The 24,385-nt window shown below is 42.5% G+C and overlaps 1 protein-coding gene across 2 annotated transcripts; it reads left to right on the top strand.

The window, feature by feature from the left end:
- The first annotated feature begins 11,081 nt into the window (after positions 1–11,081).
- ctxn2 (cortexin 2) lies at positions 11,082–13,695 on the top strand. 2 transcript variants are annotated; one of them, XM_067973258.1, is made up of 2 exons: positions 11,082–11,505; positions 12,836–13,695. In XM_067973258.1, the coding sequence occupies exon 2, from the start codon at positions 12,864–12,866 to the stop codon at positions 13,107–13,109; it is 246 nt and encodes an 81-aa protein (XP_067829359.1). In that variant the 5' UTR covers positions 11,082–11,505; positions 12,836–12,863; the 3' UTR covers positions 13,110–13,695. The 2 variants fall into 2 exon arrangements, with proteins under 2 accessions (XP_067829359.1, XP_067829358.1); XM_067973257.1 differs by having other exon boundaries at positions 11,087–11,505; positions 12,808–13,695.
- The last annotated feature ends 10,690 nt before the right edge of the window (positions 13,696–24,385 follow it).

Below are 24,385 nucleotides of genomic sequence, written 5' to 3'. Positions count from 1 at the left end.
TGGTGAGCGATGCTGCTTGCGAGGAGCTTCTGGTACCTGTTGTCCACCTGGAAACCAGCACTGGTCAGTTGTCTGATGACCAACTAGGTGACGATTCACCTTGGGAGGAGGAGAGCAGGATCTTTTTTGAAGTCGAGATGGTTCCAAGGATGAAATTCGCAACCAAGTTAACTTTTTGTGGCAGACTCAGTAATCCAACCCCTGAACCAGGTCAGACTACTGTCTCCACAGCACTGTTGATGATTAACCTCCCAATCCTGCCCACAGATGGAAGATCTATCACTGCAGGCTTCTTCCCACTTGACTCCAGACTCCAGATAACTCCAATGCCCCATGGGTTACGCTGGTCCTGGCTGGATAAGCAGCAGGAAGCTTGGCAGTGCTCTATAGTGGTGGGCTATGCAGCTTCAGCTGATCAAACTCCAGAATATCTCTGTATACACTTTAGGGATCCCTAAGCCTTCAATCCACCAACATGTGCCAAAGCTCTCTGGACTTAGGTAAGTATGTGGGTCCCTGCAAGGAGAAAGTGTGCCACTCTGTATTGGCCAAGCAGAAATATTACATTGTGTGGCTTTCTCTTAAACATAGCATGGATTTCTATGTATATCAGACACTTGGCCAATCAAAAAGGCATTAATAGAGCCCTTAAGTTGCATCTTATCATCGTGAGAATTGATTGTGTCCCCGTGTGAAAACTAGGTAGTCAATAGAAACAAGTTATTGAGTAAAACCAGTATCTATCACCTTATTTGCAGCAGGTTTTCAAAGGTTAGGGAGCCCAAGAAATTATCTGTGATGGTCTGAAGTTTGTCGAAGTATTTTAATTGGCATCGAGGCACCCATTAAAATATCTTTGATCTCCTGTTGATGAAAGTGGAATTATGAGTTGGCTGTACATCAAAGTCTTTCAAACTGCATGAAATCAATAACCTTAGGGAGAAGCTGAAATACCCGAAGTTCTCATTTAAGCTCTATATTTAAGCCACAGTCTAGTATGATGAAATACTACGAAGACAATATTTAAATGAAATCACACAGCAGGATTAGACTCGATCTCACTTACAAATCATCTTTGATCAGATCAGATCCTGCTTAGGATCAACCCTTTCCATCTACACAAGCATTTCCGCTCACTAGATCGTTAGAATTAACTGTATGACACAAAATTCGACTTCAGTTCAGAATTCTGGACGCAAGTGTTTTAAACCAAATATCATTTAAGCAGAAGGCTCTTCAGACAATTCTACAGCAGGCGACCGGGAGATCCCCCAGCGGAAATTCACCCCTATATATGTTTGAGTATAAAAATCTATCAGAAAATATTAAATAATCAAATTTGCAAGATGCATGCCTGAGAAAAGCCATTCCAGACAGAACATGGAGGAGATGGGCAATAGCTGAATGATATTTTGAGATGCAACATGAACTAGTGGACAATTCTGTCCTCAGACTGTTGCCCGTTGTATCAGCGTGTATTGGAGGGCATCAGCTGATCACTTGGCTAAGCATCAATGATAGCTTAGAATTGCAAATAGTAGGTTGAGAAAGTTGTGAAAATCGAATGAATCTCACAGCCGATGCTTAAAGTGACTGCACTACCGCTGAATATAGAGCTGAATCCTAAAGCTTGTGAATTTAAAATAAAATTGCTGGACTATAACTTGGTGTTGTAAAATTGTTTACAATTGTCAACCCCAGTCCATCACCGGCATCTCCACATCATGGCTGAATATAGAGCGAGTGGTGAGAATGATCAATTAGAAATACAATGCCATAATCTTCAGCCTTACATTACAGTGTGTTGATGGGTTAGTTCATAGCAGGGCAAAGTTCCACAACAACTGATTTTAATTTTAAATACTTGGGGGGTAATTTTGACTTTGTGCCATAGTGTAAAACAGGTGATAACAAATCTCAGCATCTTCTCCATCAATCCCCAATTTTATTTCCATTCACTTCAATGGGCTGCCGATTCGCTATCACCCGCTTTATACATAGTCAAAATTACTCCCTTGGTCAATTAAAGTCGATAATGTACTAAACAGTGTTCAAACTTTTAGTATGACTGGATGTTGATCTGACTTCACACTCCTGGCCTCACCTGCTGGGAGTGGATGTTGAACACGTGGGCGGCTGCTGTGCACTTTGTTGACCATTTATTTAAACGATCAGAGAATGAAGCACAGCGTGCGTCTGGATTTCGATATATTCTCCCTGCAGGTAAGGCTCTCTCCCCGGAGCCCCGACTCAGAAAATGACTGGTTCCACAGGCTATTCCGCAACCACCACTGATTGTGGGAAAATATTTTAATCACTTTGAGTATATTTATGAGATACAAGATCAAATGGCAAATATTATAGAAGGCTCTCAGTGTGGAGCCTCACTAGATGGCAGAGATAGGAGGTTGACAATATCAAGAAAAAAAGAAAAAAATTGCATTTATATAGCGTCTCTCACAACCTCAGGATGTCCCAAAATGCTTTACAGCTAATGAAGTACTATTAAACTGCAGTCACTGTTGTAATGTAAGAAATGCAGCAGCCAATTTGCGCACAGCAAGATCCCACAAGCAGCAATTAAATAATGGCCAGATAATCTTTTTTAAGTGATGTTGATTGAGGGATAAATATTGGCCAGGACACCAGGGAGAACTCCCCTGCTCTTCTTCAAGTAGTGCCATGGGATCTTTTACGTTCACCTGAGAGGGCTGATGGGACCTCGGTTTAACGTCTGAAAGACGTCACCTCCAACACTGCAGCACTCCCTCAGTACTGCACTGAAGTGTTAGCCCAGATTATGTGCTCAAGTCTCTGGAGTGGGAATATAGGGCCTATTCTGCGACTCACATTCTCATTCAATGAGGCTAAACCCTGGGAATCAGCCTCACAAAATGTCCTGCCTTCTTTCCATATGCAGTAGACTGTTAATAAATTAAGTGAGAGAAATGGATCTTCAAGGTTGCAAATCAAGTTTCTGAATGCTTCCGATTACAATAAATTATATTTCTGTATCACTCTCACCTACAGAAGGAGGCTTCACAGAACTTTAGAAGCTGAGGGAAAAGAAGGAATGCCAAGAAACAGGAAAAAATAGAATTGATGATGGCTGACGGTATGGTCAAGAGTTTTTAAGGAGATAATTAATTACACAATTACAACTAATTACATTAATCCAGCCACATGATGTAAAACTTTGGTACAGTTCCAATTATCTGTTCCTAGATTCTTTAGCACACTTTATATGATACTGCATATTAATTATTAATGGAACTAGCAACACCTAGTGACAGAAAGTAGGTTCTGCAGCAATTGTTTATTGTACTGAAAAGTTAGGGAGAGCTGTTCAGCTGAAGCTGAAATCTTACCATCAACAACCGCCGTCAAAATGAAGCCAGAAAAAATATTTATGATCAACAGCAACATTCTGGTTTCTTTTCTCCTCACTTCTGATCATTTAAAATGTGTTTTTGTTTAAATTTGATTACAGATGTCATCTGTGTACTGGATGCCATTTGGAGCTCTACTGAAAGACTACCATCGGTCCAAGGGACTCCGCGGGTCTCTTTCAAATTCTGATTTACATAGTATTGCATAATATTTACAGCATAGAAACAGGCCATTCGGCCCAACAGGTCTAGTCTGGTGTTTATGCTCCACATGAGCCTCCTCCCACCTTACTTCATCTCACTCTATCAGCATATCCTTCTATTCCTTTCTCCCTCATGTACTTATCTAGCTTGCCCTTCCCTGGCACTTGTACTGCCTTCACCTACTGTCCTTGCCTGAGGGGACTTAAGCCCCCTCCTTGTCTAAACCCACCACTGAGTCTTTGTTGATCATTTCCTCCTGAGCAGGGTTTTTCTGAATCCCTTCTCCAATGTGTTCATTCACCTTGACAGTATCAGACTGTTGACATGCGTGACATGATTATCCTTATTGACCATCAGTCAGAACTCTACACTTCAAGTAGGTAATACCTTCCACATATTGAAAGTATCTGATCTGACCTGAGAAAGTGCGACGTAGGAATTACTGACCCAGGGTTGAAATGACAACAAACAATGAAGCTGCCTGCGTAAATCACTTTTGCTGCATTTATATTAAGAGCTGCAGCTGACAGGAGGCCCGACTCCAATGACAGGACTGTAATATAAATTAGGAAGTGTGAAAGTACCTACAGAGGCCAAAATATCACCTTGGGAGGTGGCTTTTCCTCTGCCACCACAGTCACAGCACCGTGCTGGCAAACTCCTCCGGATGACGGCAACAGCGCTGACATTCTCTCTGGCCATGGATGGGTTGAGTGCTTGTCCTGTCTGCAGAGACCAATCCTTGTTGACCTGTATGGATCAGGAAAGTTCCACCACCAGAAAATTAAAGCTTAAAATGTTTATTTCAATTAATTCTCAGGATATGGGCGTCGCTGACAAGGCCAACATTTATTGCCCATCCCTAGTTGCCCTTGAAAAGGTGGTGGTGAGCCCCTTTCTTGAACTGCTGCAGTCCATGTGGTGAAAGTACTGCCACAGTGTTAGGTAGAGAATTCCAGGATTTTGACCCAGCGATGGTGAAGGCAGGATGATATATGTCCAAATCAGGATGGTGTGTGATATGGAGGAGAACTTGGTGGTGATGGTGTTCCCATGCTTCTGCTGCCCTTGTCCTCCTAGGTGGTAGAGGTCATGGGTTAGGGAGGTGCCGTTGAAGAAGCATTTAAATGTGGCACCTAAAGAATATCAACACTCTTGACAAACAAAATGTCCGAGACACTTTACAGAGTGGTAATAAGAAGATCAGAAAACCGAGCCAGGAAGAGAGAGTCTAGGAGGAATGATTGAAGACTTGGGAGAAAAGATTAGTTTTGAGATGGTTTTTAAAGGAAGACAGAGAAGTAAAGAGGTGGAGGGGTCTTGGGGAGGAAGATCCAGAGAGCAGGGCCTAGGTGGCTTTACCACCAATGGTGGGACTGAGGATGGGGGGTGGGGGGCGGGAGGATGCAAAAGAGGCCAGAGTTGTTAGATGGAAGGGTGGAGGAGGTGAGTCTGGAGAATGTAGCTGAGGTATGGTAGAGTGAGGCCATGGAGTGATTTGAAGGCAAGGATTTTAAATTCAATGCATCGGGGTGGGGGGAGCAGTGAGCCAGTGAAGGTGCACAAAGATGAGAGTGACAGGATAAGATATGAGTAGCTGCAATTCGGACAAGTTGGAGTTTATAGTGTGGGTGAAGGAAGCCAGCGAGGAGAACATTGGAATAGTCAAGACTGGGGGTGACAAAAGCATGGATACAGGTTAAAGGATACTCGGCAGTTGGTTTTCCATTCTTGCCATTACCCTGGAATCTGCCATGCAATACAAATGGTGCAATTCTAAAACATCAGAGTGCTCAGCAGAGTACTGACTCACTCTAGGTAGAACGCGTTCTGCAAATTTTACGCAGTTTCTATCCACTTATGTTAATTTAATAGAGTTAACATAAAAAAATTAAAGGCTTTTTATCTGAATGCATGAAGCATTCGTAACAAGATAGACGAATTAATGGCACAAATAGAAACAAATCAGTTTGATTAAATAGCCAATACAGAGACATGGTTGCAAGGTGACCAAGGGGAACTAAATATTCCAGGGTACTTGACATTTGTAAAAGACAGGCAAGATGGAAAAGGAGGTGGGGGTAGCCCTAATAATAAAGGATGATAAAAGGACAGTAGTGAGAAAGGATCTTGGCTTGGAAGATCAGGAAGTAGAATCAGTATGGGTGGAGATAAGAAATAACAAGGGGCAGAAAACACTGATGGGAGTAGTTTGTAGACCTCCTGACAGTAGTTATACTGTTGGACAGAGTATTAATCAAGAAATAATAGGAGCTTGAAACAAAGGTAATGCAATAATCATAGGGGACTTTAATCTTCATATAGACCGGGCAAATCAAATTGGCAAAGGTAGTTTGGAGGATGAGTTCATGGAATGCATTTGAGACAGTTTCCTAAAACAATACGTCATGGAACCAACCAGGGAACAGACTATTTAAGATCTTACCTTGTGTAATGAGATAAGATTAATTAATAATCTCACAGTAAGGGATCCTCTGGGGAAGCGTGATGATAATTTGATAGAATTTCACATTGAGTTCGAGAGTGACGTACTTAAGTCCGAAACTAGAATCTTAAACTTAAATAAAGCCAATTACATAGGTATGAGGGGCGAGTTGGCTAAGGTAGATTGGGAAATTAGATTTAAAAGTATGATGGTAGATAATCAAATGTGAACATTTAAAGAAATATTTCAAAATTCTCAATGAATATACATTCCATTGAGAAATAAAAACTCCAGGGAAAAAGTGATCCATCCATGGCTAACTAAAGAAGTTAAGGATAGTATTAGATTATAAGAAGAGGCTTATAATGTTGCCAGGAAGAGTGGTAAGCCTTAGGGTTGCGAGAGTTTTAGAACCAGCAAAGGATGACCAAAAAATTGATAAAAAGGGAGAAAATAGAATATGAAAGTAAACTAGCAAGAAATATAAAAACAGATTGTAAGAGCCTCTACAAGTATGTAAAAAAGAAGAGAGTAACAAAAGTAAACAAAAGGGTCTCTTAGATGCTGAGACAGGAGAAATTATAATGGGGAATAAGAGGCATTAAACAAATATTTTGTATCTGTCTTCACAATAGAAGACACAAAAAACATACCAGAAATAGTGGGGAACCAAGGGGTAAATGAGAGTGAGGAACTTAAAGTAATTAATATTAGTAAAGAAGAAGTACTAGAGAAATTCATGGGACTAAAAGCTGACAAATCCCCTGGACCTTATTGACTACATCCTAGGGTTCTAAAAGAGGTGGCTGCAGAGATAATGGATGCATTGGTTGTGATCTTCCAAAAATTCCTAGATTCTAGAACGGTACCAATGGATTGGAATGTAGCAAATGTAACACCGCTATTCAAGAAAGGAGGGAGAGAGAAAACAGGGTACTACTGACTACTTAGCCTGACATTGGTTGTCGGGAAAATGATGGAATCCATTATTGAGGAAGTGGTAACAGGCCACTTAGAAAATCATGACGTGTTTAGGCAGAGTCAACATGGTTTTATGAGAGGAAAATCATGTTTGACAAATCTACTGGAGTTTTTTGAGGATGTAACTAGTTGGGTAGATAAAGGGGACCCAGTGGATGTAGTATATTTGGATTTTCAAAAGGTATTCGATAAGGTGCACCATAAAAGGTTGTTACACAAGATTACACAAAATGTGGTTGATAGTGAGGAGGAAAGCTGTAGACTGCAGGAAGATATCAATGGACTGGTCAGGTGGGTAGAAAAGTGGCAAATGGAATTCAATCCGGAGAAGTGTGAGGTAATGCATTTGGGGAGGGCAAACAAGGCAAGGGAGTACACAATAAATGGAGGGATACTGAAAGGTGTAGAGGAAATGAAGAACCTTGGAGTGCATGTCCACAGATCCCTGAAGGTAGCAGGACAGGTAGATTATGTGGTTAAGAAGGCATATGGAATACTTTCCTTTATTATCCAAGGCATAGAGTATAAGAGCAGGGAGGTTATGCTGGAACTGTATAAAACACTGGTTAGGCCACAGCTTGAGTACTGAGTACAGTTCTGGTCACATTACAGGAAGGATGTAATTGCACTAGAGAGAGTACAGGGGAGATTTACGAGGATGTTGCCAAGACTGGAGAATTTTAGCTATGAGGAAAGATTGGATAGGCTGGGGTTGTTCTCTTTGGAACAGAGGAGGCTGAGGGGTGATTTAATTGAGATGTACAAAATTATGTGGGGCCTAGATAGAGTGGATAGGAAGGACCTATTTCCCTTAGCAGAGAGGTCAATAACCAGGGGGCATAGATTTAAAGTGATTGGTAGAAGGATTAGAGGGGAGCTGAGGAAAAACTCTTTCACCCAGAGAGTGGTAGGGGTCTGGAACTCACTGTCTGAAAAGGTGGTAGAGGCAGAAACCCACACCTCATTTAAAAAGTACCTGGATGTGCACCTGAAGTGCCATGACCTACAAGGCTACGGACCAAGTGCTGGAAAGTGGGATTCGGCTGGGTGGCTCATTTACGGCCGGCGCGGACACGATGAGCTGAATGGCCTCCTTCCGTGCCATAAATTTTCTATGATTCTATGATTCTATTCTATAAGGGCTTATGGGGCTGGTGGTAATATATTAGACTGGATAGAAGGTTGGCTAACGAAAAGAAAACAGAGTAGGAATAAATGGGTCATTTTTAGGTTGGCAGGCTGTAATTAGTGGGGTGCCGCAAGGATCAATGCTTGGTCCTCAGCTATCTACAATCTATATTAATGACTTAAATGAAGGGACGGAGTGTAATGTATCCAAGTTTGCTGATGATACAAAGCTAGGTGGGAAAATAAGCTGTGAGGAGGACACAAAGAGTCTGCAAAGGGATATAGACAGGATAAGTGAGTGGGCAAGAAGGTGGCAGATGGAGTATAATGTGAGGAAATGTGAGGTTATTCACTTTGATAGGAAGAATAGAAAAACAGAATATTTTTTAAATGGTGAGAAACTATTAAATATTGGTGTTCAGAGAGATTTGGGTGTCCTCATACATGAAACACAGAAAGTTAACATGCAGGTACAGCAAGAAATTAGGAAGGCAAATGGTATGATGGCCTTTATTGCAAGGGGGTTGGACTACAAGAGTAAGGAAGTCTCGCTATAATTGTATAGAGCGATAGTGAGACCACACCTGGAGTACTGTGTACAGTTTTGGTCTCCTTATCTAAGGAAGGATATACTTGCCTTACAGGCAGTGCAACGAAGGTTCACTAGATTGATTCCTGGGATGAGAGGGTTGTCCTATGAGGAGAGATTGAGTAAAATGGGCCTATACTCTCTGGAGTTTAGAAGAATGAGAGGTGATTTCACTGAAACATGTGAGATTCTGAGAGGGCTTGACAGGGTAGATGCTGAGAATCTGTTTCCCCTGGCTGGAAAGTCTAGAACTAGAGGGCATAGTCTCAGGATAAGGGGTCGGCCATTTAGGACTGAGATGAGGAGGAATTTCTTCACTCAGAGGGTTGTGAATCTTTGGAATTCTCTACCCCAGAGAGCTGTGGATGTTCAGCTGTTGAGTATGTTCAAGGCTGAGATTGATAGATTTTTGGACTCTAGGGGAATCCAAGGATATGGGGATCCGGCAGGAAAGTGGAGTTGACGTTGAAGATTAGCCATGATCTCATTGAATGGCACAGCAGATTCGAGGGGCCTGCTCCTATTTCTTAGGTTCTAGTTCTTTAAGGAAGTGGAGTGTATTGATAAAGGAAATGAAGTGGACTGTATATGGATTTTTAAAAGGCATTTCTGTATATGCATTTTTAAAAGGCATTTGATAAGGTGCCACATAGGACATTTGCTGATAAAATGAATGGCCCACTGTATTAATGGGAGCATGGCTGCATGGATAGAAAGTTTGTTATAGGACAGAAAACCAAGGGTGTGGTTAATGGATGCTTTTCAGAATGGGGGATGTAAACAGTGATGTCCTCCAGGGGTCAGTGTTGGGAACATTGCTCTTCTCTCTCTCTCTATATATGATCTGGACTTCCAATACCAAAATATCAAAATTTGCAGGCAACATAAAAATAGGGAATGCAATTAACTGTGAAGAGGACTGTACGTAACTTGAGGAGGACACAGGCAAATTAATAGATTGGGAAGATGTCAAGTGGAATTTAATCAGAAAAATGTGAGGTGATACATTTTGGAAGGAAGAGTAGGAAGACTTATATACTGAATGAGAAAACTTTAACGAAAGTAGAGGAGCAGAGAGATTTAGAAGTTCAGATACACAAAACTTTAAAAATGGAAGGACAAGTTAAGAAAACTTTTTAAAAATGCACATGGGATGCTAGCTTGTATCAATAGGGGCATAGAGTACAAAAGCAAAGAGGTCGTGATTGGGCCCCAGTTAGAACACTGTGCCCAGTTTTGGTCTTTACTTTAGAAAGGATGTTAAGGTCATGGAGAGTGTGCATGAGAGATTCACTAAGGTGATACCAACGATGCAAGGCTTTAGTTATGAGGAGAGATGAGAGAAACTGGGACTCTTTTCATTACAACAAAGAAGCTTAGAGTAGATCTGATAGAGGGTTTTTGATAAGGTAACTAGGCAAAAACGATTTCCACTAATCAGTAAGTCAGTAACTAAAGGGTATAGGCTTAAGATAACTAGTAAAAGAATGAAATAAAAGATTAGGATTATTTTTGTTAGGCAGAGGATTGTTGGGACCAGAATCAGTGGTAGAAGCAGATTCCATAATATCTTTTAAAAGGGAAATAGATAAATATTTGAAAAAGGGTATGAGGAAAGGGCAAGAAAATGGGACAAGGTGGTTAGATCTTCTCAAGAGCTGGCATCGACATGAAGGGCTGAATGGCCTCCTTGTGTGCTATGAAATTCTACAATTCTACCTCACCTTCATCACATTGCTTGTCCTGTGCCAACGGCTGTATCTTTGCAGAGTTGGACTCGTCCCAGCCAATGCCATGAGTTAACAGTTCCATCTTTTACTGATGTTACTTTATCAACCTCAAACTGTCAGACTTGGCCCTGATAATGGGCAGTTTTTCAGTGGTGGGGGAGTTTTCTTTAAGAGAACCCCTTCCACACTGGGCGGTGAGAAAGAGGAAGGTCTCCATGGGCAGGCTGGCACGCTGCTGATTTCAAATACCAGCCTCCACTGGCGTATTCACACCCGAGCTTTGGGCAGATGGCAAAGCCACTGATGGTGGCCAAGTTAACAGGTGCAGCACGGAGTGGAGGCTCAGCTCCTGAGAGAGAAAGATTAAAGACATGATGTTTAGCTCCTGAAAGGGGGGGGGGGGAGGGAGGGGGGAATCCATATTGACAGTCCCCCCACCCCCCGAATTTACGTGGCTCTCATGCCCCCCATCAGCAGGCAATGTTGGCACAACCTGTTACCAGTGCCACGCCCTAGTCACAGAGGATGAGAGAGGAAAAAGTGACATACACATTTTTTTAAAGATAAGAACAGCACCAGGTTCAGTTGAGTGGCAGGGCAAGGGTCTGCAAAGACTTGTGTTTAATCTCTGCCAGTCTTCAGCTGCTCCTGCCGTTCGCACGAAGTTTCCAGCCTGATCCATGTAACGGTGTCAGAGGGCGTCTGGTTGAATAAATAAGGACGTTCAAAAACAGACCAGACAGTAGCCGGCACACAGCAAACAGGAGCGGCTCGGGAGCCGGGAGATGCCCGGCACATGCCAGTGCCAGACTCCGGGCTGGGTGCATCAGGTGCCAATGTTGTTGCATCTATCGCCCTGACTGTCTTGGCGTTCAGAGCCGGAGATGAGAGCCCGGCGGCGGCCACGCTGCCTCCCCCCCTCGCCTTGGGGGCTTGTGTAGTATCCGGAGACGGTTCGGCCACTCGGGCTCGGGGGGCTGCGAACGGCCAAAGTTTGGCCTGAGTCGGTGGTGTGGAAGGTGGACGGTGCTGTGAAAGGTGGGTCGGCCGGCGGGGGGGTAACTGGGGTCCGGGTGGAGAGGGCTGGGGGCTGGGGGCTGGGTTCGGGAGGACCACAGATTGCCTGGAGTCCGCGGCACCAAACCGATGGATTCATTTCACAAGATGCGCAACAGGTCAGCCCGCAACTGGGACTGGTGTCTGTTTTATTCCAGTCTCTAACACACAGGGTCCGCCCAGGGCACCGGGCACAGCGATTCCATTACCTCAAGGCAACTTTCACGTCGTTTTGTTGCTGTTTAGCCTGTGGATTGGGATAATTGAATCTGAATGTGGAATCTGTACGGTCCTCACTGTGCGGGAGAACCCAATCTGAGCCGTCTCGTTATGTGTTACTCCCCCCTTGCCCCCATCCCTTCCATCTCTCCCCTGCCCCTACCCCCGTTGCTTCCCCTGTCCTTGCCCTTTCCCCTCACCCCTGGCTCTGCCCCTACAGCTACCCCTTCCACTGCCCCTGCCCCTTGCCCACCCTTGCCCCCTTCCCTGCCCCTACCTCTGCCCCCTTTCCCGCATCTTCCCTTGCCCCCACCCCATGCCAATATCCCTGCCCCCTTCCCCGCCTCTTTCCCCTTTACTGCCTCTTCACCTACCCCGCCCCTTCCCTCGTCACTTACCCTGCCCCTGCCCCGCCCCTTCCCCAACCTTATCCCTTCCCTCACCCCTGCCCCTGCCCATTCTCACACCCCTGCCTTTGATGCTGTTCAGAAGTTTCAAACTGGCATTTGACAGGTGCAGGAAGCTGGGGTCACGGTGCCTTGTCTCAGTGCACCTCACTCCCCTTCACCTCATGATAGAGCTGGGGCTCACCTGTCCCTTTACTGGGCTGTAGAGTTTAACACCCTGCTGTTTTAACCTCAAACCATACACGGGTGACCCTTTTGACCCCTCCCTACCTTTTATTTTTACCTGACGTCAGCATTACTAGACTTTAAAAAATCTAAATTGACTATAATCCTATAAGACCCTTGTGTGCTGTAGCACTGAGTCCATCCCTTGCATGAATTGAACTGGGAGTATCTTACTCACAATGCTGAATTTAATGTTAATAGAAAATGCTGGAAACACTCAGCAGGTCAAGCAGACTCTGTGGAGAGAAGGAGGTAGAGTTAATGTTTCAGGTCGAAGGTTATTGATCTGAAATGTTAACCCCACAGATGCTGCATGACCTGCTGAATGTTTCCAGCATTATCTGTTTTTGTTTCAGTTTTCCAGCAACTGTAGGTTATTTTTTGCTTTTCTGTTTGGTGCTGATTTTAATGTTTTCAAAAATTTTCTCTTTAGGTCTAACTGTGATTATGCTAATTTTTAGAAGACTATAAGGACAAGATTCTGTGACAATGAACAACAACCACTACAACAGCTCCCTAGGTATCGGGACAGGCAACTCCATGAACACCTTTCCACTCACCTTGGAGCAAAAAACCGCGTTTGCCTTTGTGGCCATCTTATTCATTTTCTTGGGCCTTCTAATTGTGCGGTGTTTTCGAATCCTCCTAGACCCTTACAGCAGTATGCCATCCTCCACTTGGACGGATGGGATGGATGGGCTGGAGAAGGGGACCTTTGAGTACACTCTGGCATGAAATCAACAGAGGGCCTTAGTGCTGTGTACCAACTCACCGTGCTGGGATATAAGTGCATAGACTCCCAATGGTGGTACTGGAAACACGGTGGCAATATCAAGGTCCCTATGCGCCAAGGGCTTGGTTACGGGGACAAACTATTAGACTTTAATGCAGAGTTAATTAGTAATTAGATGCGCCGTAGTGTTAAAATATCAGCATATTTAACAACAAAACCTTCCTGTTAGATTGTTAGTTGACGATAGACTGTTGTGCTAACCTGATTTGGTTCAGGAGAAATTTAAATTCTAAATTGTCAGGAGTCATTAATGAATAAATGAAAAAAAAGTTTTATGAATTAGAGCATTGTGAAAGTAATGTGTTGTATCAGTATATGAAATTAGGTCTGCATTATAGAACAGCTGGATTCTAGGGGCTCAGTGACATTATCTGTATGTATGAGTGACTACCATAGCAGGTTATGTCTGTTCATATAGTTCAAAGTCCAAGTAAAGTGGGGTAGAGACAACTAACTGTAATATAGCATATTCTGTGCGCATATGATTGTAAACTTATCGGTCAGGTATATGTAATTCAATATTGCAAATGTGGACCTATGATGTCCAATAAATTAATGTTACTCCACAATTCCTGATTTTGCATAATCTATTCAGAGACTGCAATTTTTTAAACTAATAATATGGCCCCTCAATCTTCACATTGTCTGCACTTTCTCTACTCTCATATATTAATCATTTAGTTCAGAATTCTAACTTTAAGGCTCATTGGGAGTGAAAAATGGAGCAATATTAATACATTTGAACATGCAGAACTTGCTAATGACAGATTGGGCTTTTTGAGTCTGCATTTATTAGTAAGAGAGTGAGAGTTGGTAATTAGAATCATTAGAGAGAACCAGCCAGTTAAAATTGAAACTAACCCCAAGAAAAGCTATGGCAATGTAGAACTGTGGAGGCATTTGTCTCTGATTTAGAAATTCAGTCTTTGATGGATTTTCAAGATGACATCCGACCCCTCAGAACAGAGGTGAGAGTTTCACAACAGGTCCCGGATAGTGCAAAAATTGGGCTTGTTCCATCTTGAAAAGAGAAGACTTCAAGGTGATCTGGTCACTATCTATCCCTCAACCAACACCAGCAGAAACAGATAATATATCTCATTGCTATTTGTGGGATCTTGCTGTGTGCAAATTGGCTGCTGCGTTTGCCTAGAAAACAACAGGGATACACTTCAAAAATACTTCACTGGGTGTGAAATGCTTTGGGACGCCCCGAGGATGTGAAAGGCAAGTTCTCTCTTTCTTCTGTTATAATAGCCCTGATAGTAAAGGATAGCATAAGGATAGTGGTGAGAAAGGTCAGGAAGTAGAATCAGTATGGATGGAGATAAGAAATGACAAGAGGCAGAAAACAATGGTGGGAATAGTTTATTGGACCCCTACAGTAGTTATACTGTTGGACAGAGTAATAATCAAGAAATAAGAGGAGCTTGTAACAAAGGTAATGCAATAATCGTGGGAGACTTTAATCTTCATATAGACTGGGCAAATCAAATTGGCAAAAGTAGTTTGGAGGATGAGTTCATGGAATGCATTCAGGACAGTTTCCTAGAACAATATGTCATGGAACCAACCAGGGAACAGGCCATTTTACATCTTGTCTTCTGTAATGAGACAGGGTTAATTAGTAATCTCATACTAAGGGATCCTCTGGGGAAGAGAGATCATAATATGATAGAATTTCACGTTGAGTTCGAGACTGACATAGTTAAGTCCGAAACTAGAGTCTTAAACTTAAACAAAGCCAATTACATAGGAATGAGGGGCGAGTTGGCTAAGGTTGATTGGGAAATTAGATTAAAAGATATGATGGTAGATAAGCAATGATGAATATTTAAATAAATATTTCATAATTCTCATGAATATACATTCCATTGAGGAATAAAACCTCCACAGGAAAAGTGATCCATCCGTGGCTAACTAAAGAAGTTAAGGATAGTATTAGATTAAAGAAAGAGGCTTATAATGTTGCCAAGAAGAGTAGTAAGCCTGAGGATTGGGAGAGTTTTAGAAACCTGCAAAGGATGACCAAAAAATTGATACTGAGAGAGAAAATAGAATATGAGAATAAACTAGCAAGAAATATAAAAACAGATTGTAAGAGCTTCTACAAGTAAATAAAAAGGAAGAGAGTAGCGAAAGTAAACGTGGGTCCCTTAGAAGCTGAGACAGGAGAAATTATAATGGAGAATAAGGAAATGTCTTCACAGTAGAGGACACAAAAAACATACCAGAAATAGTGGGGAACCAAGGGTCCAACAAGATGGAGGAACTTCAAGTAATTAATACTAGTAAAGAAAAAGTATTGGAGAAATTAATGGGACTAAAAGCCAACAAATCCCCTGGACCAGATGGCCTACATCCTAGGGTTCTAAAAAAGGTGGCTGCAGAGATTGTGGATGCACTGGTTGTGACCTTCCAAAATTCTCTAGATCCTACAACAGTCCCAGTGGATTGGAAGGTAGCAAATGTAACACCACTATTCAAGAAAGGAGGGAGAGAGAGAACAGGGAACCACAGGCCAGTTAGCTTGTCAGGAAAATGCTGGAATCTATTATTAAGTACATAGTAACCGGGCACTTAGGAAATCACAATATGATTAGGCAGAATCAACATGGTTTTATGAAAGGGAAATCGTGTTTGATAAATCTATTAGAGTTTTTTTGAGGCTGTAACTAGCAGGGTAGATAAAGAGGAACCAGTGGATGCAGTATATTTGGACTTTCAAAAGGAACTCAATAAGGTGCCACACTAAAGGTTGTTACACAAGATAAGGGCTCTTGGGGTTGGGGGTAATATATTAGCATGGATAGAGGATTGGTTAATGGACAGAAAACAGAGAGTAGGAATAAACGGGTCATTTTCAGTTTGGCAGGCTGTAACTAGTGGGGTGCCGCAAGGATCAGTGCTTGGGCCTCAACTATTTACAATCTATATTAATGACTTAATATGGAGCCCAGGATCCCATACGCTTTTTTAACAGTCTTCTCAACTAGTCCTGCCACCTTCAAAGATTTGTGTATGTGCACCCCCAGGTCTCCTTGTTCCTTGTACCCCCTTTAAGATTGTACCATTTAGTTTATATTGCCTCTCCTCATTCTTCCTACCACAATGTATCACTTCACACTTCTCTGCATTAAATTTCATCTGCCATGAGTCCGCCAATTTCACCAGTCTATGTCCCCCTGAAGTCTGTTACTATCCTCCACATTGTTTACTGCATTTCCAAGTTTCGTGTCATCTGCAGACTTTGAAATTATACCCTCTATACCCAAGTCCAGGTCATTAATATATATCAAAATGAGCAGTGGTCCTAATACTGACCCCTGGGGAACACCAGTGTATACGTCTTTCCAGTCTGAAAAACAACCGTTCACCTTTACTCTTTGCATCTGTCCCTTAGCCAATTTTGTGTCCATTCTGCCACTGCCCCTTTAATCCCATGAGGTTAATTTTGCTAACAAGTCTATTATGTGGTACTTTATCAAATGCCTTTTGAAAGAGCATATACACAACATCAACTGCACTACCCTCATCAGCCCTCTCTGTTACTTCATCAAAGAATTCAATCAAGGTAGTCAAACACGATCTTCCCTTAACAAATCCGTGCCGACTTTCATTTATTAGCCCATACTTTTCCAAGTGCCAATTAATTTTGTCCCAGATTATTGTCTCTCAAAGTTTCCTCACCACTGACATTGGGCTGGATTGGCCTGTAATTGCCGAGTTTATCCCTCTCTCCGTTTTTGATCAGGGCTGTGATATTTGCAATCCTCCAGTTCTCCAGCACCATCGCTATATCTAAGGAGGATTGGAAAATTGTGGCCAGAGCCTCCACATTTTCCACCCTTACTTCCCTCAGTAACCTAGGATGCATCCCATCTGGACTGGGTGACGTTTCTACTTTGAGTACTGCCAATCTTTTAAGTACTTCCTCTTTATCTATTTTTATCCTATCCAATATCACTACTACCTCCTCCTTTACTGCTACAATGGCAGCATCCTCTCCTCTAGTGAAGATGGGTGCAAAGTATTCGTTTAGTACCTCAGCCACACTCTCTGCTTCCACAAGAAGATCCCCTTTTTTGTCCCTAATCAGCCCCACCCTTCTTTTGACTACCCTTTTACTATTTATATGTTTATAAAAGACTTTTGAGTTCCCTTTTATGTTAGCCACTAATCTATTCTCATACTCTCTCTTTGCCCCTCTTATTCCCCTTTTTAGATCTCCTCTGTACTTTCTGCATTCAGCCAGGTTCTCTACTGTATTATGAACCTTACATTCATCATAAGCCTCCTTTTACAGTTTCATTTTAATTTCTATATCTTTAATCACCCAGGGAGCTCTAACTTTGGATGCCTTTTCTTCCCCCCTTGTAGGAATGTGTCCACTCTGTACCCAAACCAACTCCTCTTTGAAGGCCTCCTATTATTCAATTACTGCCTGCTAATTTTTGATTCCAATCCACCTGGGCAAGATCCCTTTTTAAATCACTGAAATTAGCCCTCCTCTAGTTAAGTATTTTCACATTTGATTGTTCCTTGTCCTTTTCCATAACTATTGTAAACCTAATGATATTATGATCACTGTTCCCCAAATGCTCTCCCACTGAAACATGCTGCACCTGCCCCATTTCATTCCCCAGAACTAGATCCAGCATTGTTTCCTTTCGTTGGGCTGGACACACACTGTTCCCAAAAGTTCACATTTCAGGAATTCCTCCCCCTCTTTGCCCTTTACATTGTTACTGTACCAGTCTATATTGGGATAATTGAAGTCCCCCATTATCACTACTCTATAGTTCTTGCATCTTTCTGTAATTTGCCTGCAAATTTACTCTTCTATCTCCTTCCCACCATTTGGTGGCCTATAGTATACACCTAGTGGCGTAATAGCTCCTCTATTGTTCCTTAATTCTAACCAAATAGATTCTGTCTTCGACCCCTCAACTACAACATCCCTTTCCAGTGTGATAATAGTTTCTTTAATCAATATTGCCACCTCCCCCCCTTTCATTCCTTCCCTATCTTTCCTGAAGTGGAGATGCCGGTGATGGACTGGGGTTGACAATTGTAAACAATTTTACAACACCAAGTTACAGTCCAACAAATTTATTTTAAATTCCACAAGCTTTCGGAGGCTTCCTCCTTCCACACCGTTCACCTGAGGAAGGAGGAAGCCTCCGAAAGCTTGTGGAATTTAAAATAAATTTGTTGGACTATAACTTGGTGTTGTAAAATTGTTTACAATCTTTCCTGAACACCTTGTAGCCAGGAATATTAAGTACCCAACCCTCCCCTTCTTTGAACCAGGTCTCTGTTATTGCGACTATATCATAGTTCCATTTGGCGACTTGAATCTGCTGCTCACCAACCTTATGCTACATACAATTGTGGACATGCACTCCAAACTCATCTTACTCTGCCTCGCATTTGCCCCTTTCTGATCTCTCCTATTTCTGAACTCTACTCCAGTGCTATTTGTCCCTCCCGGTCCTCTGTGCGCCTTGTTTCTCCTCTCCAATGTTTCATCCCACTGCCCATCCCCCCTGCCAAATTAGTTTATATGGCAGTATAAATGGCATCAGGAGACAATTCTGTTTCTGGAGAACAAGAATGGGGGGAATATATATGAAAAGGGCAGGAAGATGGGGCTAAAATCAACCAAAGAGGAACAGACTGTTTGGACCAAATGGCCTTTTCCTGTGCCTAAAATTCTCTCATATAAAGAAACAGTATGAAAACATTCTTTTTACAATAGTCCTCTATTGTAATTCTTTATAAATTACAATTAAAACCATACCTTTATTACCAAATTGTATTTTATGTCAGATTTGTGGCATAAACAGGACACCGTTCTGTTGAAACAAATGCTTTCTATGCATTCTGTTAATGTGAGGAGTGGGAGGGAGACTGTTGCAACTTACATATATCCAGGGTATTGGCAAGTTTTTCAATTCCACCCCCCACCCCCCCCATTTGAAATAAGTTCAATTCCCACTCTACGTTCCAGTATAATTTTCTTTAATTGCTGCCATGTACGTTTCCGCAACCCCTCATTGGTTATCCTGGTGTTCCCTGTGCACTGCTGTACTGTCATACATTCCAAGATTGTTAGAAGTTTAGGCACAGCCGTGGCTCAGTGGTGGCACTTTCGCTTCTGAGGCAGAGGGTTATGAGTTTAAGTTCCACTCCAGGGACTTGAGCACAAAAGTTAGGCTGACACTCCAGTACTTATTGAGGGAGTGCTGCACTGTTGGAGGTGCCGTCTTTTGGATGAGACTTTAAACCGACTGCCTTCTCAGGTGGATATAAAAGATCCCATGGCACTATTTCAAAGAAGAGCAGGGGAGTTCTCCACGGTGTCCTGGCCAATATTTATCCCTCAACCAACGTCTGAAAATCAGAATATATGGTCATTATCACATTGCTATTTGTGGGAGCTTGCTGTGCACAAATTGGCTGCCATGCTTTCTACCTTACAACTGTGACTATACTTCAAAAAAGTACTTCATTACCTGTATAGCGCTTTGGGACAGCCTGAGATCATGAAAGGCACTATATAAATGCAAGTCTTTCTTTCAAGTCTTTCCAACTTGGTAGAGTTGGTATAGTTCACTCAGGTATAGTGGTGCTGGTCACTCCTGTAAGTGGTCTGCCTGCCTTGCCCACACTGCCCTATATCTGACTGTACAATAGCATAACCCAGGGGTGTGATCTGAACTGGATATTCGTGTCTTTTGCTCGTACACTTCTTCAATCCTTTTGAAGGCGGACCAAAAAAATACTTGGTAGAACGAGGCCAGATATGAGTCATTAAGCTGTTTTATTTCACAGAAAATGGATACACAGAGCTACAGCTATGGTCAGACTCACAATTCCATCAGTGCAACTTGTCTTTGCGTAATAATACAAAATAATGAACACGCCAAGCTTGCATGCATCAGTGGGTCACCTTGCTTGACTTAAACAACATAACTTCTAACTACACCCCTGTATTCTAACCTTCTTGCAGCCTTTGCTGGGCCTGACTTCCACTTCAGCTTTCTGTTTTAAAACATCTGACTGACTTTACAGCCTTTACTGGACCTTCCCGTTCTCTGTTTTTATCACCATCGGTTCACAGCCAAAAGGGAAGGCTTGCCAGACCACCTCTGCTGAGCCCCTGGGATCAGAGACTTCCAACACAATGGGTGTGAGGTATTTACCAATTACTGATACTGGAAATGAACTGCTTATCATCTAGAGTGTTTGGGGAGGCAACTTCAAAGCTGAGATTATTGGCATTTTAACTTTCATTTCATTGACTTTTTAAAAAAACATGTATGAATACACTTTTGCTTTAAAAACCCAACATTTAAATGCAACTCTTTCCTCCCAAATTCTTTCTGTCGAGAAAATGCCAAACATCCTGAAATGCAACAAAGATAAATACAGATCAGGAGGGACATTTTGCCCATCTTAGTTCATCGATCTAGAAAATCCCAAAGTACAACTATCACAGCATCCTACTGCATCTTAAATCACTCCGAAGGTTTTTGCCTTAGAGGTGAAGGAACCAGTAGAAGCCATTTAGCAGAGAGAATGAACCATCTCACTGACAGTAAATGCTATAATTCATTATTTCAGTGGAGCGACAATACTTTCAAAACTTGAGCTCAGCATTGTTCATCGTCAAGTAGACTTGATCTTGAATTAAGCGACATCACCACTTTTTCTATCCATATGGGACACTGATTTTCTGGATGTGGGTGACACTAGCAAAGCCACATTTATTACCATCCCTAGTCAACTGACAACTGGGGTTAGGCAAGCTAGGCCACCTTAGAAGGCATTAAGAGTCGAGCATATAGTGTGGGACTGGAGTTACATGAAGGCCAGACCAGGTGAAAAGAAAGACTTGCATTTATATAGCGCCTTTCATGGCCTCAGGATGTCCCAAAGCACTTTACAGCCAATTAAGTACCTTTGAAGTGTAGTCACTGTTTAATGTAGGAACCACGGCAGCCAATTTGTGCACAGCAAGTTCTGCAAACAGCAGTGAGATAATGACCAGATAACCTGTTTTAGTGATGTTGGTTGAGGGATAAATATTGGCCAGGACACCTGGAACTTCCCTGTCCTTCAAATAGTGCCATGGGATCTTCTACATCCACCTAAGAGGGCAGACGGGGCCTCGGTTTAACATCACATATCCAAAAGTTAGCACCTTCAACGGTGCAGCACGCCCTCTGTACTGCCAGCCATGATTATGTACTCAAGTCTCATGGAGTGGGGCTTGAACCCACAACCTTCTAACTCAGAGGCAAGAGTACTACCCACTGAGCCAAGGATGACACTTCCCTGAAGGGCATAAGTGAAACAGTTGGGTTTTTTATAACAATCTGACAGTTTTTATGGTCATCTTTTCTGGTGCTAGTCCAAATGATCAGATTTATTGAATTCAATTCACAACTTAGATTTGAACTCACAATCTCTGAGTCACTATTGAAGCACCAGAATAACTACACTACAATACCCTGCTGACTTTGATGTTACAAATGGCTGGATTTTGATATCTCATCGGTTCTGGAGATTTTACAAAATGTCATCCATCAAGCACTTTCACAGTATAAAGGATGTCAAAGTTAAAGTAATGAGATGTTGGTGTATGGAACCACACCAAAGGAATATGACAAAGCATTGAGAGCAGTGACCTTAGGCAGAAAAACTTTACACTGAACAAAGACAAGGGTGGGTGTAATAAAAGAAGCAGCTGAAATCTATGGGCATATATTTTCTTAAAAAGAAGCACATCAGCAGATCCAAACATCAAGAATATGAATGCTCCCTGCAACCTTAGCAAAGTCATAAGCCTCCCAGGAATAGCCAGATTTGTAGCAAACTTTGTTGAAAGAAAGAACTTGCATTTATATAGCACCTTTCATGACCTCAGGATGTCCCAAAGCGCTTTACAGCCAAAGAAGTACCTTTGAAATGTAAGGAATCTTACAACACCAGGTTATAGTCCAACAGTTTTATTTGAAAATCACAAGCTTTCGGAGGCTTTCTCCTTCGTCAGGTGCGTCACACACCTGACGAAGGAGAAAGCCTCCGAAAGCTTTTGATTTTCAAATAAAACTGTTGGACTATAACCTGGTGTTGTAAGATTCCTTACATTTGTCCACCCCAGTCCATCACCGGCATCTCCACATCTTTGAAATGTAGTAATTGTTGTAATGTAGGCAGCCAATTTGTGTACAGCAAGGTCCCACAAACAGCAATGCGATGATGACCAGATAATCTGTTTCAGTGATGTTGGTTGAGGGATAAATATTGGCCAGGAAACCAGGGAGAACTCCCCTGCTCATCTTCAAATACTGCCGTGGGATCTTTTACGTCTAGCTGAAAGGGCAGACAGGGCCTCGGTTTAACATCTCATCCGAAAGACGTTATCTGTCACACAGGCACTATGTGAACTAACCAGAAAGAATGGGATGGGAATGGGAGATAGAGACCAAAACACCAGCACTCACTTTAAACAGTAAATGTCAGCCTAGGTGGTCCTGGCATCATAGTTGTCCAAAGGAACCTTTCTCAGTATATGACCCAGATAATGGTACAGCAGCAGAGCATTGTCATTTGTTGAGCAATGCTACTCACAAAGAGAGAAACGCTCTGAAATCATTTTTCAACATCTTTGACAAGTTTACTATTGTACTGAATGATGCAATTGCTATGCGAGGCACAAAACTTGTAATAGAAACAGAAAATGCTGCAGGTCAGACAGCAGCTGTGGAGAGAGAAACGTAGGGTTAACATTTCAGGTCAATGACCATTTGTCAGAGCTGGAAATATCCTTTTCACTGCAGGTTGGTGCTCTAACATTAGCAGAAGAAGCGAACCAAGGTGTCATAAAAAATGTATTCCATTCCAAACAACAACAACAACTTGCATTTATATAGCGCCTTTAAAATGGTAAAATGTCCCCAGGCACTTCACAGGAGCGTAATCAAACAAAATTTAATACCGAGCCACATAAGAAGATATTAAGACTGGTGACTAAAAGCTTGGTCAAGGAAGTAGGTTTTAAGGAGCATCTTAAAGGAGGAGAGAGAGGTGGAAAGGTTTAGGGAGGGAATTCTAGAGCTTAGGGCGGCAGCTGAAGGCACGGCCGTCAATGGTGGAGCGAAGAAAATTGGGGATGCGCAAGAGGCCAGAATCGGAGGAGCGCAGAGATCTCAGCAGGTTGTAGGCCGGAGGAGGTTACAGAGGTCAAGAGGGGCGAGGACATGGAGGGATTTGAAAACAAGGATGAGCATTTTAAAAATCAAGGCGTTGCTGGACCGAGAGCCAGTGTAGGTCAGCGAGCACGGGGTCATAGAGTCATAGAGAGTCATAGAAGTTTACAACATGGAAACAGGCCCTTCGGCCCAACATGTCCATGTCGCCCAGTTTATACCACTAAGCTAGTCCCAATTGCCTGCACTTGGCCCATATCCCTCTATACCCATCTTACCCATGTAACTATCCAAATGCGTTTTAAAAGACAAAATTGTACCCGCCTCTACTACTGCCTCTGGCAGCTCGTTCCAGACACTCACCACCCTTTGAGTGAAAAAATTGCCCCTCTGGACCTTTTTGTATCTCTCCCCTCTCACCTTAAATCTATGCCCCCTCGTTATAGACTCCCCTACCTTTGGGAAAAGATTTTGACTATCTACCTTATCTATGCCCCTCATTATTTTATAGACTTCTATAAGATCACCCCTTAACCTCCTACTCTCCAGGGAAAAAAGTCCCAGTCTATCCAACCTCTCCCTATAAGTCAAACCATCAAGTCCCGGTAGCATCCTAGTAAATCTTTTCTGCACTCTTTCTAGTTTAATAATATCCTTTCTATAATAGGGTGACCAGAACTGTACACAGTATTCCAAGTGTGGCCTTACTAATGTCCTGTACAACTTCAACAAAACATCCCAACTCCTGTATTCAATGTTCTGACCAATGAAACCAAGCATGCCGAATGTCTTCTTCACCACCCTATCCACCTGTGACTCCACTTTCAAGGAGCTATGAACCTGTACTCCTAGATCTCTTTGTTCTATAACTCTCCCCAATGCCCTACCATTAACGGAGTAGGTCCTGGCCCGATTCGATCTACCAAAATGCATCACCTCACATTTATCTAAATTAAACTCCATCTGCCATTCATCGGCCCACTGGCCCAATTTATCAA

This window comes from Heptranchias perlo, chromosome 38, assembly GCF_035084215.1.
Source record: "Heptranchias perlo isolate sHepPer1 chromosome 38, sHepPer1.hap1, whole genome shotgun sequence".
Classification (NCBI taxonomy): Eukaryota; Metazoa; Chordata; class Chondrichthyes; order Hexanchiformes; family Hexanchidae; genus Heptranchias; species Heptranchias perlo.
This window is presented reverse-complemented; position numbering and strand designations above follow the sequence as displayed.